At 40.0% G+C, this 20766-nt stretch overlaps 1 protein-coding gene across 9 annotated transcripts in view; it reads left to right on the forward strand.

The window, feature by feature from the left end:
* The window catches only part of PAXIP1 (PAX interacting protein 1), a 59641-nt gene that overhangs the window by 3490 nt on the left and 35385 nt on the right, over positions 1-20766 (forward strand). For 3 of the 9 annotated variants that reach the window (XM_054237520.2, XM_078343376.1, XM_054237519.2), the window contains exons 2-5: positions 1745-1879; positions 7190-7233; positions 9745-9808; positions 17171-17284. In XM_054237520.2, the coding sequence (XP_054093495.2) occupies positions 1745-1879; positions 7190-7233; positions 9745-9808; positions 17171-17284 (357 nt within the window). Of the gene's footprint in view, positions 1-1744; positions 1880-7189; positions 7234-9744; positions 9809-12810; positions 12922-14323; positions 14487-14853; positions 15043-17170; positions 17285-20766 lie in introns of those variants that run through there. The other 6 variants (XM_078343377.1, XM_054237523.2, XM_054237522.2 and 3 more) reach the window with 5 other exon arrangements.

Raw genomic sequence — 20766 nt, forward strand, 5'->3', positions numbered from 1 at the left:
TCTTTTTTTTTTTTTTTGAGACGGAGTTTCGCTCTTGTTACCCAGGCTGGAGTGCAATGGCGCGATCTTGGCTCACCGCAACCTCTGCCTCCTGGGTTCAGGCAATTCTCCTGCCTCAGCCTCCCGAGTAGCTGGGATTAAAGGCACGCACCACCATGCCCAGCTAATTTTTTGTATTTTTTTTTTAGTAGAGACGGGGTTTCACCATGTTGACCAGGATGGTCTTGTTCTCTTGACCTCGTGATCTACCCACCTCGGCCTCCCAAAGTGCTGGGATTACAGGCTTGAGCCACTGCGCCCAGCCGCCTGGCTAATTTTTGTACTTTAGTAGAGATGGGGTTTCACCATGTTGGCCAGGTGGGTCTCGAACTCCTGACCTCAAGTGATCCGCCTGCTTCAGCCTCCCAAAGTGCTGGGATTACAGGTGTGAGCCACCACACCTGGCAGAACGAAAGTTTAATAAGTGAAGGAAGAACGCTCTCTGCTGCGGAGAGGGGACCTGGAAGAGCGTTGCTCTTGTTGGTTACTTGAGCTTTTGGGGTACCATGTCACTTTCACACTTGGTATACATTGTCAGCTTAGACACTAGCCACCTCCTCTGAAGCACTTGACTCAACTTTTCCTTCCCCCTCGTTTCCTTGGCTTCTGTGGACGCTCCTCTCCTGTAATATGTACTTCCCCACCTGATCCACTCTCTGGCCCCCCTCCCACTCTCACCTTCATGCTCATGGCTTTGGCTCCCGTCTCTGTAATATCTGATGGCTTTTTGTTAGGTGAGATCTTCTTCCTTTCCTAGCTGCAACTGGATGCCTGTTGCTGGATATTACACATGCCCCCTGCAGAACAGTGCCCACACTAAAACACGTTCCTGCATCCCCCACCTGCCGCCCTTCTGCTATCTTCCTTAGTGAGTGGTCCTCTTATTCCCCCACCATTTCAGTCTGGACTTTGCTCTTGTGCTTATACCTCTTCTAGACACCAAGGCTGGCTGATTCTTTCTCACCTTCCTCCTTTCTGCCCCTCGTGACATCCCTTTAGTGGATGCCTCTTTGACCTGGGTTATTGCTCTTGTTTCTTAACAGGCCTCTTTAGTCACCCAGCCAGCCAACCCAGTCCATTCTTTTCACGCAGTCATCTTTCTGTGAAATCTGTGCTACTTTTCCTGTGTGAAATCCTTCAGTGTCCCTGCAGATACCCCAGAATGAAGCAGACGTTTTTGCATAGGGTGTTAGAAAGCCCATTTATGGTCTGGTATGTATTTACCTGTTAGGTGCCTTCAACGCTGACCCCTCCTCGGTGTACGAAGTTTTGCCTGACACCCAGACGTTCACAAGGGTTCTGCTCATTATCTCCTCTTTCAGAATCTTTCCTTAATTGTGGTGAAACTCCCCATGCCCAGCCTTTATGTTGGAAACCCAGGAGCGCCATGTGCGTGGCCCTGCCACGGCAGTGACTGTGCTGTGTCCTGGTCTGTCCAGCCCATGTGTCTTGAGGACACACCATGTCCAGTACTTGACTCACAATAGCCTCCATTACTTGGTCAGTGAATCAAGATTTGCTGCCTTTTATTGTCCCCAAAAGTTTCATTGGCATATTATTCAGAGTAAAAGGCTGTTAGTTTTTATGTGGGAAATACGGTGTATTTTATTAAAAATTTCCATTATGCCCAATAATTATTTATATAAATCAAGAGTGCAGTGCAGTACTGTCTATTTTAACTTGTGTGGGTTTTCTTGCTTTTTAGGTTATTCAGCTTCTGAAAGCTGGAAAAGCAAAGGAAGTTTCCTACAATGCACTAGCCTCGCACATAATCTCAGAGGATGGGGACAATCCAGAGGTTGGAGAAGCTCGGGAAGTCTTTGATTTACCTGTTGTAAAGGTCAGTAGTAAATACAATTTGTTTTATTTCTTTCCTCATGTATCATGCAAGCACCACATTGAAGTTTCAGTATAGCTCTTTTCAGGGTCTTTGCTAAAGTCTTGTTTTATTTTGTATTTTTTTAGTTTTTTTTGAGACAGAGTCTCAGTCTGTTGCCCGGGCTGGAGTGCAGTAGTGTGATCTCAGCTTACTGCAGCTGCCACCTCCGGAGTTCAGGCAATTCTTATGCCTCAGCCTCCTGAGTAGCTGGACTTACAGGTGCCTGCCACCAGGCCCGGCTAATTTGTATTTTTAGCAAAGACAGGGTTTTGCCAGATAACTGTTGACATCTTTAACATCTCAGTAACTTACTTTCAGGCCCTTTCCGCTAAACCAAGGTAGAGCAATGGTTTCTGTATGTCATAAGTAATTCTAGTCATCCTTTATGCCTGCCACAGAACTCACCATATTACCACTGCCTGGAAGATTTCTAAGCCAAGGCAATCTGTCATGGGAAACAGATCTGATGCCTTCAATCACATGGGTCTTTGAATTATCCTTAGAGTGTATTTGATTCAAAAAGTGGGCTAAGGCCTGTCAGGAGGTGACATTTAGGACCGAGTTACTTTCCATCCCCACTGTGGCAAGTGGTGCTGATTTTCAGTTAGCTGAAGGGAGTCCCCCGTTAACTGTGTTGCTGAACTCCTTTCTGACAAGGGTCACGGTGACCTTTAGTCACATTGTCCACCCAATAGTCCACTGGACTGTATCCAACTTGAAGTCTGGGTAATTTATTACAGAAAATGGGGGATTCAGCTGGTGAGAGAATTGCTCAGATGTTGTTTACATGCTGTACTACTTTGTTAGGGCTAATAAGTTAGTTGACTTCTGTTGAAATGTATATTTTAAAAATGTGTTAAATTTTGTAATTCTGATGCTGCCATTTTATTTCAGATCTTCTCTATTAAGTATTTGTTTTAAAATAGTTCTATACCACTGCCATTTTATTCCGTCTTCATATTAAATGCTTTGTCTTAAAAAGAAATCAGTATGAAAGTTACTCTGGTTTAATAATACCAGTGTCAGGAATTAAGAAAGATTGCCAGCCTGGTGCAGTGGCACTTACCTGTAGTCCCAGCTCCTTGGTAGGCTGAGGTGGAAGGGTTGCTTGAGGCCAGCAGTTTGAGGCTGCCATGCACTGTGATCACACCTCTGAATAGCTACTAGACTCCAGTCGGGGCAAGACAGTGAGACACCAGCTCTTAAAAAACAAAAAGAAATAGGGTAAAAAAGTAGAAAGATTGCCATTAAGTCAAATTGCAGGGCTAGAGAAGCCACCTGGCTTCTGGGAAGTGGCGACCTTCCTAGTACCCAGGATTGGAAACTGCCTTGTAGGCTTACACACTTGAATTTCTTTTCTTTTCTTTCTTTCTTTTTTCTTCTTTTTTTTTTTTCAGATGAAATCTCACTTTGTTGCCCCAGTCTGGAGTGCAGTGGTATGATCTTTGCTCACTGCAGCAACCACCTACCAGGTTAAAGCTGTTCTCGGGTTTCAGCCTTCTAAGTAGCAGGGATTGCTGGGATTACTGGCACACGCCACCACACCCAGCTAATTTTTGTATTTTTATTAAAGATGGGGTTTCACCATGTTGGCCAGGCTGGTCTCAAACTCTTGACCCCAAGTGATCTGCCCACTTCGACCTCCCAAAGTGCTGAGCCACCACGCCTGGCCACAAACTTGAATTTTAAAAATAAATGTGAAAGTGGCTCTATCTCAAGAGAAGCTGCTTATAAACCAGACTCTCGAGACTGCTGTAGAAGTCAGAATGACTCTGAGTCTTGTGGTGGTAACAGCCATGCTCATGCACTCGTGGGCTTGTTTCAGCGTGGCCATCTCAGACCCACTGTGGATGCAGACCCCTTTGTGAAGACTGAGTATCAGCAGGTTTCCTGGTTCCTTTACGCAATGCCCCTATGTGTGACTTACCACAGGGATGAGGTCCTGAGCTGAGTCTTTGGAACATGTTTTTGTCCCTGGCTTGCCTCGTCGTCCTGGTTGTGGACAGAATTCCTGTCCCTTCCCCTTCCTACAAACTTTCTTTCTCTCAGACAATAGCCTGGAGCTATTGTCTCATTAAAGTGGCTTTGCATACCTTATGCAGATTTTTTGTGAAAGGGCAATCTTACTAACACGTCCTTGGGGCCTGGGTTGTTGTTGCCAGGCCAACTGTCTGAGGTAGTTCTTAAACCTGCCTGGCCCCAAACCCCCTTTTTGTAATAAATACTTCGTTAGCACCCCCCTTATTATCTAGAAATGAATTGATAGGTAAGCCAACCTTTAAAATACGTATGTATAAATTGTCCAAACTGAAACGTGAAGGAAAAATAAAAGGAAAGTAAATAATAAGTATATATTTCATTGTGTAAACACTTGGGCATAGCTGCTGCTATATGTAGAGTCAATGCCTGTAGCTCCTGCAATTGCAGATTGATCTCATACCCCACAAGTGGGGTCGCCGCTGTGAGGTGACATTTGAGAATTGTCATCAATTCCTGTAAAGTACTGAGCTAAACAAAGCAGTCTTCCTTCATTTTACATGGTATTCACATTCCCGGGGAAGTCAGTATGTAATAAGGCTAAGTAAAAATACCGTTACTTGTACAATTAGCAGTTAGCTTCTAGGATTACCATCATTTTGCCAAGGTAGTTTACTGTGTTCGAACCCAACTTTTCCTCCCTCTGGCTATATATAGTATTTTAAAATGAGTGACAGACATATTTCATCTGTACCCAGTAGCATTCCAGCTTGCTTGTAATTTGTGGCAGCACCTGTATTGTCCAGGGACTCCTGTGTTATGTTACAAGGTGGTAGAGTATTTCGGAGCTGATCCAGCAGTTCACCTTCACGCTAAGATAGTTTGGGTAGATCCTGATATTCTTTCTTTGATCCTTATGGGCCTGTCTTATTTTGGATCCTGCTGCTAATAGTTGAGTCTGAATTCAGCTGACTGAAGGCTGAGACCTGGTTCCCTAAGGCATATCCCTTGGCCTTTACCCTGATATTAAGTTTGACAATACATTTTAAAAATAAGCCATTTTTATGCACAGTGACAGTTTACCTATCATTTACATATTTGAATTTTATAAATGTTTAAAACTTCGGTGCCTTGCTTCTTTAGGCACCAAAACTTTAAAAAATTTTTTTTAATTGAGGTATTTTTCTCAGTAGCCTTTGGGCATCATTGGAAATGTTAATTTTGCTGACTTGTAGTGGGCTTATTTTACGTAATTTTTTTTGAGTCATAATCTCCCAGGCTGAACTGCAATGTGCGTTCTTGGCTCACTGCAACCTCTGCCTCCTGGGTTCAAGTGATTCTCCTCTCTCAGCCTCCTGAGTAGCTGGGACTACAGGCCTGTGCCCCCATGCCCAGCTAACTTGTGCATTTGTTAGTGGGCCAAGATGGGGTTTCACCATGTTGGCCAGGCTGGTCTCAAACCTCTCAGCTCAAGCGATTCGTCCTCCTTGGCCTCCCAAAGTGCTGGGATTGGCCAGGTTTATTTTTATATATTGTTCTTTGCCTTTGGGATAAATAGTTCTTTATTACTTTGCTTTTATAATTATCCATTTCTGCTTTATACTGTGGCCTACTTCCTATCTTTGCATTACTTTATCTAAACTTATCTAAAGTAGGGCCTCAGAGTGATTCTATTCTGCTTGGATGTGACTTTATGATAGCCAGCAGTCTTTAAACTGGGATACCCTACCCAAGCTCCCTGGGGGCAGATTTTCAGCATGTATGCTGAGTGGATGGATAGTTGTAATGGGATACATTTCCAGACTGGCCTTTCTTAAAGCTGCCTGAGAACATACCTGTGGTCACAGCGGCCCCCTTCCCACTTTACACAGGAATGATCAGACCTTCACCCATCCTAATCTTATAGTGCATTGCCCCAGGCTCTGAAAATTCACCAGATAAAAGGACCACTAGCAAGACTGGTTTTTGGGACTCTTCCCTTACCACTTAAACATGGGAGCATGAGCAGAGAGGGGTTTCTGGGAGTCACTATTGAGAGGAAAGCTTGGCCCAAGTGAAGCTGTCCTGAATTGAGAAGTGCCAAGGCTGATACAGATTCCTGATGCTGGCCCATTTTTTAAAATTTAACTGGAATTTTTCTAGGACTATCAAAAAATGTGAAGATATGTTGGATGAGGATTAAGTGCCTTCTTTCAGGTTTCGGTTAACTAATCCAATAACTTAGTTAAAACCTCTGGTAAAATGTCAAATCACCATGAAATAATTATCCCAGGTGTAGCTGCCAGTCTTTATTTTATTTCATAAATCGTTGAATATTCCTCTTCTCATAGAAAATATGCTTATTTGAAGTTATGCTTAAAAATTGTAGATGTCATCTAAAAAATGATAAGGGGGCAATTCATTGTCTGAAATTTATTTAAGGTGTACATAACAAAAATAGCTTGAAGATCATTAGCTTGGAAAATGAGGTGCAGGAGAGCAAAGACTGCTTTTCTCTTTTTCATTTTTATATCCCCAGCGCCTTGCACCATCTCTGCATAAAATAGAGTCTCAATAAATATTTGATGAATGAATTGATGGGTAGGTAATGAGTATATATGTATATTTCAGTTGGCTGAAGTTTCTGGAAATAAGCTGCCTTCCAGAATGTAGTAATGGGGGCATTACAACATTTTTAGACAGTAATTTTGTGAAGTAGAGCTATCAGGATAATGATTTGTGTAATTATAAAAATTAAACATAAAAACAAGATTTTTTTGGTAGTAATTAATCTGTTTTATAATTAATCTTAGTTTTAGAGTTTATGAAAAGATTCTCAGACAGTGAGAAATTATTTTTGTGCATTACAAACATTGTATCTATTTGACTTCACTAAAACAAACAAAAACCTCATGAGTTTGGGCTTGATTGAATTTGGGATTCAAAAAAGGAGCAGATGAGGGGCTGTCTATGCTCTGGATGAGGTGGAGGCGGTGGTGGGGCAGGATGGGTGGCAGTTCCTCGTCCTTCTAGTCATGGGGTCAGCAGTAATAAGTGTGTAACCTGAGATTTAAATGTTTATATGTATTTGTTTAAATATGGTAGTACTTTATTCTATGATTGGGTTTTTCATCTTGGGCATTAGTAACTAACCTTTGACTATCATATTTCTGTTTGAATATACATACTTGTAATCTGGATGTTTTAAAATATGTTATAACAGAGCCTTTTAATTTCTGAGAACAACACTAGTGCAATAATAACATGCCACTTGTACATTGAGAATACTTTTTGATTGAATCTTTTCTTTTTCAGCCTTCTTGGGTGATTCTGTCCGTTCAGTGTGGAACTCTTTTGCCGTATCCTTTTTGTGGAGGTTGGGGGAGAGAAAGGGTAACTGGGTTTAGGACTGAAAGAAATGATAGTTACGGAGTGAAAAGTGGATTCATTTGTTAGGACAGATTGTTTTGTCTGCATCTTATATTCCTAATATTTTCCATCCTGTTTCAAATTTTATGTACCTGATCCTTGTCATTTCTCATGTTGAAAGGGGGCTCAGCTGTGACAAGTAGCTTTAGGCCGGAGCTGGAGGCAGGAGTGCTGGTTCTCTTCAGCTTTTGTGGCTATAGCTTGATGAGGAATATTACTAAAATTCTAAGTCCATGTGAATCAAATCATGAATTGTTTGAAGAGTATATTGGGGAAGAAAACATGAGAAGAAAATTTTTAGTTTTATACATTGTTAATCCTTTTGATTGCATTGGGTAGAAGGAGTGTTAATTCAGCGCACATGTGCTGTGGATTGAGTACTGGAAATACAGTGGTGCCAAAGACCATTTCTGCCCTCAGGGAGCTTCCTTGCTTGCCTTCTCCGCTCATGGAGCATTTCTTGGATGTGCGCCTGCTGCGGCATTGTGTCAGGAGTCAGAAATGAGGCATTCTACAGCCCTGCCGTTTACTCTTCTAGGCCTGGGGGCTCCTTTTTCATCCTGAAAGGATGATGTTTTACTGGATTGTTATTCCCAGTGTAACTGCTTATGGAAATTATTCTTCTGCAAGTACCTGATACCCATACAGTTGCTCAAATTTTAGACCTGGCAAGATGCTATGTCATGTGCTCTATTTTACTTTGCAGCTATGCCAGGCAGTTCTCTTGAATGCACTTATTACCCACTGAATCAATGCAGATGGAAGGAAACTTACTATAATGAAATAGTTAGAACCACAGAGAGACAGAAAACATCCCTCTACAAGCAGTTCTTGGAGGATGTGTAGAACTTTAGCAACTCCACCTCGGAGGTTCTAATATTTCTTGTACGTACCTTAAAGAGTTGAAGGAAATTAATTCCTGTTTTTATTTTGTTATTATTTTTATAAGAAGTGAAAAAGATTGGGAATAGAGCTAAGAGGCTGATTTTGCTGTACTAGATAATTTACTCTCTGTATAAGACTCCTCAAGAAGCTGGGATCTTTTTTTTTTTTTTTTTTTGAGATGGATTCTTGTTCTGTTGCCCAGGCTGTAGTACAGTGGTGCGATTTCAGCTCACCGCAACCTCCATCTCCGGGGTTCAAGAGATTCTCCTGGCCTCAGCCTCCCGAGTAGCTGGGACGACAGGTGCGCACCACCATGCCCAGCTGATTTTTATATTAGTAGTAGAGACGGGGTTTCACCATGTTTGCCAGAATAGTCTTGATCTCATGACCTGGTGATCTGCCCACCTCAGCCTCCCAAAGTTCTGGGATTACAGGGGTGAGGCACCGCGCCTGGCTGCTGGGATCTTTGAGCTCTTACTTGCCTATCCATAAGAACAGACAAGGGAGCCCCAGAGACTTACTGGTAGTCAGTGTGCTCTGAGATTTGCCTTTGTTAATGTAGCCGCAAATCTTTGGAAGCAGAAAATCCATGAGCTAATGTAGGAAAAGGATGGAAACAGATCTTGGACAATGGGGCTGAAGGCATCAGGTTGCAGTCTACAGAGTTTTTTATAGTCAGGGAAGTCTCAAGTATTTATAAGAGTCATCTGTATACCTCTATAGGAGACTTGGAATAGAATTTTTAAGCTGATATTTTTCTTGATTCACCAATCTCAATATGTATATTTTTCTACTATAGGGAAAGAGAAGTAATACTTTGACCCATTTTGAATTCTACACACTCCAAATATTCAAAAACAGTCATTGTTTGCTCTGAATAGACTGAATTTACAGGCACATGGAGATCATAACTTGTGTCTTGTTAAATTCCCAATGCGTGATGTATAGTAAGTGCTCGTTAGTGATTTTGAATGAATTTTTAAGATCAGCTTTAGAAATAGCAAGGATCTTTGGAATTATACTTTCCAACTTTTGTTCTAAAAAAGGGGAAATTGAAGCTCACAGTTGTCTTGCCTAAGTTCACAAAGTTAGCAGAGATAATAAAACTAGAGCCCAATCCAGCTCTTTTATGAAGGGTTCTTCCTACTCTGCAACAGAAGCAGTCACGACGCTTTATTCTAAAGGAAACTTAAGACATTTTAATTTTGCTTTTAAAATAACTGCTATGCCATATGTGTGTATGTATGTGTATATGCATGTGTGTTTATACATGTGTATGTAGTTAGCTAGCTATGAGAGCTCAAAAGTCTTCCCCTGTTAAGTATATTTTATCCATTTGATTTATGATATAAGTGGACAGATTAGATTTCAAAATGTACTTTACAGAAGAGCACTCTGCCACGTCTCTTGGATTCCATTCTGCCCTGTACTCTTCTTTGGCTGTCTTAAGTCTGTCTCTTTCCTGAGTGGGGATGGAGAGGGTGGGGTAATATCTGTTGGTGAAGTACAGGTTGCACTGATCTTGTTTCATTGTAATCTTAATAACTGTCAAACAGAGTAAATGGTTTTTCTCCAGAATCATGTCAAATTTTTTTTGGAATCACTGCCTGCCTTTCTCAGGTAAGCATGGTTACAGCTAGTCTTGAGTTATTTATATGTGACACTTCTGAGTTTTTGTATGATTGGATTTATGAGCTGTTTGTTAACCTGTTTTAGAGAAGCTGTTTCCTAAACTGACTTTGTATTTAATATGAACTCATGACACTTAAAATTATTTAAATATTCATGCTTGCTTTTAAGATTTAAAGTTTCTAATGGGTGAAAATGGTCTTTCTTATTTAAAAAATTTAAAACTTCAATATGAAAAAAATATTAAAAATGAAATTAGAAGATAACAAGGAAAATTCAGTTAGAAATACAGGCAAAGAATTTTCTTAATAAATAAAGGGATCATACATATCAATAAGAATAAAAAAGACCTTAACAGATAAGGCAGAGAAATGAATTAGAAGCTATAAAGAGGAATTACTAATACAATAACAAAATATTTGATATACTTTATAATCAAAGATGTGAATATTTTAATAGCAATGAGATAAGAATTTTTGCTCATCTAATTTGTAATAGCGGCTGGTGGAGATGCTGAGGACAGACACTCAAGCTTCCTGCCTGCAGGAAGGGGAGTCAGTGCAGCAGCTTCCTAGGAAAGGGGAACAGTGTCAGGAGCCTGAAAATACTTATTTCATTTTCACCTGCATTTGTGTTGCGTTTAGAAACTTGTCCCGAGTTGATAGAAGTAAAGACAGACTGACACATAAAGGTGCTCACACTCACTTATAAGCATTGTTTATAAGATAGGAAAACCGGAAACGGTCAGATCATCCACTGTTTGAGGATGTTTGAGAAGCCTATTATATATACATATACAGTAGTGTAACTTCTTAGCTCTTTTTGAACTCTGTTTTATGAAAACATGTAAAGACATGGGAAATGTTTTAAGTGGCAAAAGCAGGCCATATCATAGGTATGTACAATATTACACCAACCAAATAAAGTATGTAAGAAATAGCTGAAATGAGGAACCAAAATGTTAACAGTGGCTAGTTCTGGGTATCTGAATATTTAATATTTCTTTATTGTATTTTGTTTTTCTAACCCCCAGCTAAGAAAACCCTCAAATCATAATACAAAACTATTAGAAAATAATCAAGTTGTTATTGTTTAAAGTCTTTTTAAAATTACGTGGAGTAATTTGTTTAAAATCAGTGGTCCTTAGGAAGGTAAAAGTTCACCGTAGAATATCCCATCTCACTTGACCTGGCAGTCCTCATCCAAGGCTGTCATTTTGGTGCTCATAGGTGGTACTTCTGAGAAAGTATTCCGCCATCTTTCTCCATACACACCTTTCAGACACGGGCACATCCCAGCAAGTTATTAGGTGAGATGGAGAGAAGTTTGGTCGTAATCTTGCTTTTCCTTACGCTTCTGTGGTAGGTGGTTACGGAGCTGGGTGGTGTTTGATTCAGCATTGTCAGGCTGTTGGCCAGGCTCAAAGGGTGCCGCCAGTCTAAACCTGATCACTCTCCTCTCTCCAAGCAATAAGTACATTTATCTGCAGTTACTGTGCTTTTGTTTGTGTCTCCTGTATTCTGGAAGTTCTCTAAAATCCTGGTTTTGTTTTTGTGACATCAGTTTGATGGAGATCCTTCAAATAGCCAAATTGGCTTTTTAAAAACAAATCTCTTTAACAGGAATTTCGTTGGTATTTGCATTTTGCAATGTTTTTTCATATCTGTTATAAATGTCTGTTTACATGAATGATCTTTAAAGTTGGCTATAATGAGAAAACCTTTTAAATGCTGGGTGCTGTGGTTACATGTAATTTTTATTGTTTTCCTCTACTTCTCTGTATGTTCCAAATTTACAATCAGCGTATCAGGAAAGTTTTAAAAATGAAAGCATTACTACTTATGTATAAACACAGTATACTTTGGCTAAAATTGCATTTTTTAATTTAATTTTATTTGCATTGGTTGGATTTCTGGGCTTCAGAGACTCAGAGCCAACTATCCAGAAAAGATTCCAGTTGAGTAAGAAAGGGAGAGAGGAAGAAGGGCCATGCTGAGTTAGGGACAGGGACAGGGACAGGGAGTGCTGTGGGCATTTTTCAGAGATGAAGGTCACAATGACATGGGATTTGGTGAAATGAATAAGAAAATCAAAAGTATGTGAATATAAGATGACTATAGAGTTTCAGAGGTAATTAGACATTGCTCAATATTAACTATGAGTTTAGCACCAGAGGATATTATTACTCTTCCAAAGAACTGATAGTTATGTTTAACAGAGTTTATATTTGTAATAGATTGTAATATAATAGACATAATAAATTAGGTTATAGTATAGACATATATACATGGTACATGTATGACAACTCAAGGGGCACAGGTATGGCTCTGTGAGCTTAGGAAAGAGGGCATTGGTCTGGATTGTGAGGCGAGGAGCCTTGATAGAGAGGATGGCAGGTCTGAGCGGATCAAAAGAATCCGCAGGATTCGAGGAAATGGGGAAGGGAGGAAGGCATTCTGCATAGAACAAGGTGGAAGAAGAAGTCAGCAGTGCACAAGAGGCTGGGTGAGAAGATAGCGCTGTCAGCCAAGGGTGTGCATTGGCAGGTAGAAGAAGTGGTCAGGCAGGTAGATGGGTAGAGATGATGGAAACCAAGGTATATGAGTTTGAAGTGGGTAGCAGGATGTTTCATCACTCTTTTTTTCTCATTTAATTTTGGATTACAAATATTTACCTCAGAAAACTTGGGAAACAAAAGCAAACAAAATTAGAATCACTTGTGATCATTGCAGGTAAACTGGTTTAGGAGCTCTGGGTATGACTTGCAGGGCAGGACAGGGGCTGGAGTTTGAACAAATGGAGATTGGATTTGCGGTAGCAAGTACAACATGGGAGTCAGCAACAGATGGGACTCAGCGGGTACCGGGGGCGTGGGATGCTGTGGTGAAAAGAATGAGAAGCCGATGCTTACCGTGTACCCTGTGCCAGATCCCATGGCGGATGCCTGCACATGGGGATCAGGAGCCAAAGATTATGTCATTGTTCCAGGCGGGGGGCACCAGTAAAGTGGCGGCGTCACTGATGGAGCTGGGAAATAGAGAGGAGCTGACTGGCGAGGAGAGATGATGACGTTGGTGTGAAACACACTTTGGGCTGCTGGTCAGGTATGGGAGTGTAGGAACTTGGAGATCCTGTGGCATGAAGGAACTTCCTGCAGAGCATAATAGAGAGAGGAGCAGATAACTGGGAATCGAGCCTCGGATAGCATGCATTGTTAGAGAGATTTGGGGAGGAATCAAAGAAGGAGCTTAAAAACAGAGATGATACTGAAGGAGCAGGATACTATTTTTAGAAGCCAAGATAAAATCAGACTTAATCAGCTTTATTTTTATTGCTGGAAAATAACCACCTGGGGAAAGATTTAGAACATAAATTGGTAGGAGGTAGTTGTCCATAGGTTTGTGTGTATCCTCAGTCCTATTCTGTGACCCAGTAAGAGGAGAAAAAGGATGATAGAAAGTGATACAGAATATAAGCTGGCTCAGTCGCAGGCTGAGGGTCTAAGTAGATGATGAAGTCACCGGTGCAGGCACTGTGGGAATAGGAAGGTGGATATCCATAAGGAAACAACTGGGTGAGCAGACTGGTCAGAGAACACGAATAGCTCGATTCTTAGCAGTGGAATAGTGTCATTTGATTGTGTGGTCTGGGAAGGGGCCCTGCTGGTGACAAACTGGGCAGAGGCACTGCTCACCCACTGTCAGATGAAAGGTCCAATTTTACCTTGGTGCTAAACTTATCAAGGGGAATGGGTGGGTCAATGGTGGACAAAAGGTAATTTGTTAGCAAGATCTTTGGTAGTGTTTTATATCCTTTTAGCAATTCAGTGGATAAGAAAATCCACCATCCAGAATTAGTATGGTCTTTATGGGCTTACTATACTTACCGCAGTTCGTCAGTTAGCATGATGAGCTGACATCCCTAGTGTGTCATGGGGTAAAATAAATGCATTTCTTTAAGTTGAGAAAGATTGTGCAAATAGGGGTGGGGAAGACTTTAATAGTCACTTCTATGAAGAAACCCTGGAAATAGTTTAAGAAAAGTGCATTGGGAGCACGAATATTTTGTGGTTGCTAAAAAAAAATGTTATTTTGGTTTTAAGATATGTTAACAAACATGTACAGTGTGCAGCTAAGGGACTTTGGTCCAACGAATCCTTGATGGGCACTTCCTTTGTGACAGGAGCAGTGCAAAGGGGTACATATTAATTCAGATGTAATTTCTCTCTCAGGAAACATACAGTCTAGGAGGGGACAGACCTTGGGCAAATACATTATGCTGCAACATACGCAAAAAAGAAAGTGGGCACCAGGTACAGAAACAGGGAGTGCTCACGGTGCTTATTCTGAACCGATTGGAGACTGTCAGAGGGGTCTGCACCTTTTCTGCACACTGGGACAGCCATGCGCACACAGGTTCACGTGCACACGCCAGGCAGGACCCCAGCTTTACAAAAGGACTGTTTGCTTGGTGGTTCTCAGTGACCTTCTGTCTTTTCCCCGTCAGGGTGTTGATACAAGCTGGAGCTCTTTGTTGGAGTCTTCCAGAGCTCTCCCAGGGAGAGGTAGGGAAGGGAGCTTGTCCAGCAGAAGTTGGGAAGCACAGAGATCATCTGCCTTCTTCTGACCCGGTATTGATGCAGGCTGAGGCCTCTGTTGTAATGTGCTGGGTAGGTTTTGGGGAATAGGTCAAGAATGTAATGGAGAGCCTGGCCAGGTCATGATTTAAATCTAGAAGACTAAAAAGTCCTTTCCATTCTGTATCTCAATCAACAGTATTTCTTGACTGCCTACCCATGTGCCTTGCACTGTGCTAGGTACTATGACAAATCTCAGAGAAGTTTAGGACATCATGTAAGACTCTTTAATAAGAAGTGTTAGAGTTCATAATTAAGACTGGACAAGGAGAAAATCCTGGAAGCTAGAATCAAGGAGTGTTTTATTGGGGATGGTGAGGCCTGAAGGAGAAGGGAGTGTTCCTGATTGGTTTAAAGGAAAGCTTTTATTCCCGGGGGCATAGACTTGAAATTCTAGTCCTCTGCTCCTGGTTGCTTTGGAGTATAGTTGGGAGGACAGACAAGCAAGCAGATAGTTGTAGAGTGTAAGAAGTATTTATCTTTCTGTCCAGCTTGCTGTGGGAGTACAGTGGTAATGCTACCTGAGCCGAGTCTTAGAGGAGAAGGACTGAGGACGGGCACAGCCGGGGCACAGGGAAAGCAGAACATGGTGAGGACTGCAGGTGCATGTGGGGGCAGTGCCAATGGGCAGGAGGAGGTGGTTAGGAGCCAGCCAGACAGGAAGGGCCCGGACACCACAGGGGAGTCTTTGGGGTTTAGCCTTATAGCACAGAGGAGACATCAAAGGTTTATTGGCCAACATGATAAGATTGGTATTTTGGAAAGATGGATTTTAAAAAAGAAAAGCACTTTCCCCAATTATAAAATTAATGCTTTTGAAAATTTGGAAAATACAGAAAAGTATAAAAATGAAAATAAAAATGTCCCCATAATCCTGTCACCACTAAGTAACTATTGTTAATATTTTGGTGTGGAAAGAGCATTCTTAATTATTAATGGTGCTGATGGAGATTCATTAAATGAGCTAGTATGGATGTTCAGAGTCATTTAATCCAAACGTACATCAGTGAAGAACTGGGTTATGGACGTTTTCCAAGTTGACATGAGCTAGTTGTTGGAGGCATTGTATTAATTCCAGTCTCCTCCGTTCCTCTCTATGTGATGTTCTTTCCACAGCAATCTACTGCACCCTGTTGAGGTCTATGCCTGTGATACAGGCCACATAGGGTATAGGACTAGATCTCCTTCAGTCAGTGAAATAAAAAGAATATTTAGCTGAACACATAGACAAATCTTGGTAATCAAGGCGTCTCTAGGTTATGTTTTTAATTTCACTTTTAATAAAGATTATATAATGACTCATTGGATTAATCTGTATTATCATATAATTAAATCTCAGCTCTCCAAAAGCTGCAGGATATAAGTGTTTTTGTGAAAGCCTCTAATAAAAATAACCTGGTCTGGTCTTCTGAAATGTGACATTGACTTACTAAATTAACAAGATATAAAATAATGATTTGCAAGGTGATTTTAGAAAGCTAACATGTTCTTGTTAATATTCATAGAGTAGTGTGTAATACAAAATAATTTCTAGAAATGTTTGTAGAATGGATGAGAGTAGATGAAGAATGCTCAATTATTGTCAAGCTGCGTACCAGCAGTTAAAAAGAGATTAACATGCTATTGGCAATACTGTTGACAGATTAACTTGAGACAAAGTTCAGGATTCTTCAACAACTATAATCCTCAACTTACAATAAATTTATCCAGAAAACATTTACTTGGTTAAATGATTATCTTAGAAAATAATGCTCATATCTTTATTTTTCTTAAATGTTCTTTTGCTTTTCAGACTCTAAAATTTCATTTTTTAAGAAGTTATTTTTGACTTTCCCATCAGTAACTGCCCTTAGAGAAGCACTAGAGAACAATGCAAAGATCCAGTTTGGAGTTAGACCTGGGTATAGACAGACCTGGGTTTTAAAAGCCAGCTTTTCCAATTACTAGGTGTGATTTAGTGTTTCCTTATCTTTAAATGGGGCTAATGATTCCTGTTTCACATGGTGGTTATAAGGGTTAGATGCATAGATAAAGCACTTGGCACAGTTCCTGGCACATAGTAGGCAGGCAATAAATGGTAGCTGTTTCTATTGTCACAGTGAAAGCCTGTTTGACCACATAAGCCATTGTATCTGGGGTCTTACTTCATCACTGCTCAAGCATAAGAACTTTTCCTTTTATGCTTGCCCTCTTTCTTTCCTGTGTTAAGTAATGTTTACATTTTCCCCTGAACTTATAAGCCACTGTATTTTTATCTTTGTTTTTATTTTATCCATTTCATAATTGGTATTTGTTACCCATTAGCATAAAGACATTTCTGAATACGATTTTGGTATTGCTGTTGTATTTAAACATTTTCAGAAGTGACACAATGAAAGCTGGAATGGCATACTACTTCTTCCTGCTTGTTTCCCGTCTATTTTTGTTATAGACTGAAATAATCCTCCATTCCGCTTTTTGGAATGTGGATATAAATATTTTTAAATTCATTTGGTGACAAGGCAAAATAAGTAATTTATATCTGTAAAACTATTGTGATAGAAGTTTTTATTATAATAAGCAGATAGCTAAGAGCGTCTCTGTTTTTTCCACAAATATTCTTAGGTTAATTTTATTAAGGGAGAAACAGAATTGTTGCAGGATATTGCTAAAATGAAAATATAGTCATGCACAGGTTGAGATTTATGGTAAAAGCCTTCTTTCTACCCTTGTATCAGGTGTCATCTGAAGACAGAAGTGCCCTGTGGGCTTTGGTCACGTTCTATGGGGGGAGCTGCCAGCTAACCCTCAATAAGAAGTGCACGCATTTGATTGTTCCAGAGCCGAAGGGGGTAAGTTCTTGAGCTTCTTTTAAATTACTATATTTCATTTACAAAAACATTATACTGGTTTATATTATTTATATCCGGCTTCATGATACAAAAGAAGTGAGATGATTGTAAATTATAAGCCAAGTATAGCGTTTCTAAATACTATGAAATCTGGCTTTATTTGATGGGGAAAATGGGAAAATTTTATTAATCTGTAGAATTTCCTTTCCAATCCAGTAAAACTTTGGTTCATTTTTATTTGTTAAAAAAGTGTATTTTTAGTTCCCTTCACCTTTTTTTTTTAAAAACCTCGTACCATGCGTTTGGTGAAGGTTTTGATCTGTTTCCTTCTTCATCATCTGGAATATATGAAAATGACTTTTGTCTTGATAAGCATAGAGCCCTCATCCCTGATCAATGGTGTGGTCATATGGATTGTGTTTCCCCAAGTGGGGTTCCTGGATCAGCAGCATCTGCCTCCTTGGGAACTTGTTAGAAATACATCCTGTTGGCCGGGCACCGTGGCTCACACCTGGAATCCCAGCACTTTGGGAGGCCGAGGCAGGTGGATCAGTTGAGGTCAGGAGTTCGAGACCAGCCAGGCCAACATGGCGAAACCCAGTCTCTACTAAAAGTACAAAAATTAGCCAGACATGGTGGTGGGTGCCTGTTAACCCAGCTACTCGGGAAACTGAGGCAGGAGAATCACTTGAACCAGGGAGCGGAGATTGCAGTGAGCTGAGATCACACCACTGCACTCCAGCCGAGGCAACTGAGCGAGACTCTGTCTCAGAAAACAAAAAGAAATGCAGCCTGCCCAGCCCCTTCCCAGACCTCGCCACTTGAGCCCGACAGTCTGTGTCATCAGGTCTTCTGGTGGGTGATTCTGATGCATACTCAAGGTTCAGAACCACTGTGCTATAGGTTTGTATAAAAAAGTAATAGAACATTTTCTCTTTCATGAACAGTTGTTTATACATTTGAGAATCAAGTTTAGCATATTTATAGTAGAAAAGTCTTTTGACGACTTAATTTTTTCCATGTATCAGTCATTGACTTAATTTTTTAAATTGCTTTCAGTCTGAGTTAATATTTTCATCTTTTTATCTAATCTGAAAGTATCCAATCACAAATCTAGAAGAAAAAAGTGTGCAGTATCTGGCAAAGGCACTGGAGTAAGACATAGAGTAAAGGGCTGGTACAAGCCTTACCCTGCCAAGAGCATTCCATTTTTTACAGTCTTTGAAACTAATCGGAGGTGATTGATAAAGGTGTGCTGTTCGTTATGCTGCTTTCCCAACAGCAGTGGAGATTTTGAGCTGGTGAGTTCAGTGGTAACTTAGTACGCATACTATTCAAGCAGAAACTCTTTCTATGAAAATATGTGATATGACTCTTAAAATTTAAGTAAAAAACCTATTTTGCATAACAATTTAAGTGATAAACAGTATGCTTTGGTTCAAATAATGGGTTCTTTTTACATTAATGTTGATTTATAGCAAAAATTTGGTTTTCATATAGTTAATTTGAAGGGGAAATGAAGTCTTTAACTTTTTAACTGAGCCAGAATTATAATTTAAGAGGCAGTATGTGAACAGAATGTGTTTGTCAAAGCTGTTTTGAATTGTTTTTGACTTTTTAATTCTACTGCCTTAATTTCGGTTTTTTTCCCCTTCCAAAACATTTTGGTGATAAGTCCTTAGTAACTCTTTGGGCTTTAGGATATAGTATATATTTTAAAGTATGTCTTGACTTTAGACTAATTTTTTAAGTTTATAGTGGAATCTTTCTAAATTTTTATTTGGAAGGAAAACTGTATCTAAATTGCAACATCTATATATAAATGCTTTAATTAAGCCTTATTTATCCCAACAAAGAGGCACTTAAAAGAAATCATATTATTTGGCTAAAACATGCTTGTGAGTAAGACAGCAAATATGCTACTATAATTATTTTTAGATGAAGCAAATACTCCATGTATTTTAAAAGTTGATATTAAACAAGATATTATGTATACATGTATTACACATGTATAAAGAGATTATCTAAGTCAATAGTGGAATTATAATATTGTCTTAAGTAATGTATTTGTTTTTCATTCTTGATTTTATTTATGGACTTGAAAAGAAAGATAAGTCTTTTTGCTTTTCCAATTTTAATTTCCCAGTTTTAAATGAACTAATTCAACGTAGGGGAAAATGAACTACTATTGTAATGCTTACTTTGTTTCTTCTGCACTGGTAAATATTTGTTAAAAGCAGATTTTGTATTTGTCGGTAATAAAAATAACAACACTAATAGGCACCCATTAGTGAGCACTTACTAAGTGCCAGTCCAGTGCTGCTCGTGGCATACCGTGAAGGAAGTCCTGCTGTCCCCTTAAGGAAACTGAAACACAGATACGCACCACTCCTTTCACTAACCCCTTTCTTACACACATTACTGTTCCTAGATAATTTTTTTATTTCTTGAGACAGAGTCATACTCTGTCGCCCAGGCTGGAGTGCACTGGTATGATCTCAGCTCACTGCAACCTCTACCTTCCCGGTTCATGCAATTGTCCTGCCTCAGCCTCCCAAGTAGCTGGGATTACAGGCACCTGCCACCATGCCCAGCTAATTTTTGTATTTTTAGTAGAGAGCAAATGTTGGCCAGGCTGGTTCTGAACTCCTGACCTCAAGTGATGTGCCCACCTCGGCCTCCCAAAGTGCTGGGATTACAGGCGTGAGCACCACGCCCAGCCTTAGATAATTTTTAAGAAGCCATAATGCCCACATGTAAAAAAGAGAAAGAAAGCAATTAATAATGAGAAGCATACAGGATTTTTTTAATGCTCAAGCATAGCTACCTGAGAAGACAATGAAATAGTAAGACATTACATGGACCAGAAGTGGTGGCTCATACCTGTAAATCCCAGCACTTTGGGAGGCCAAGGTGGAAGGATCTCTTGATCCCAGAAGTTTGAGACTAGCCTGGGAGACAAAGTGAGAACCCAGCTTTACAAAAAATGAAAAATTAACTGGACATGGTAGCTCATGCCTGTGGTCCTAGCTACTTAGGAGGCTGAGATGGAAGGATTGCTTGAGCCTGGGAGGCTGAGGCTGCAGTGAGCCATGATTGTGCCACTGCACTCCAGCCCGGGCAGCAGAGTGAGATCCTGTTTCAAAAAAATAAAAATAAAATTTATATGTATAACTTACATGTATGAGCATATAAAAAAAATATTACAATCATGAATATGGCAGCTGCAGAAAAAGACTAATGTTGTATATCTGTTGTAATAAGTGATCATTGCCCTTAGTAATATTCTAATAAAATTCAATTTAAAAAAACTGAGCAACTTGTAGTAAATTTTTGAATAAGAAATAATTCCTTTTATTTATTTATTTTCGGTAGCTGTTTTTCTGGAAGATTAATGTATATACCTCCAGCTATTTTTTAATATGAGTGGTGGTACATAACCAGAATGTTCGCAGGAGAATTTCTCAACTCTGCAGCATTGT

The sequence above is a fragment of the Callithrix jacchus genome, chromosome 11 (assembly GCF_049354715.1).
Source record: "Callithrix jacchus isolate 240 chromosome 11, calJac240_pri, whole genome shotgun sequence".
Lineage (NCBI taxonomy): Eukaryota > Metazoa > Chordata > Mammalia > Primates > Cebidae > Callithrix > Callithrix jacchus.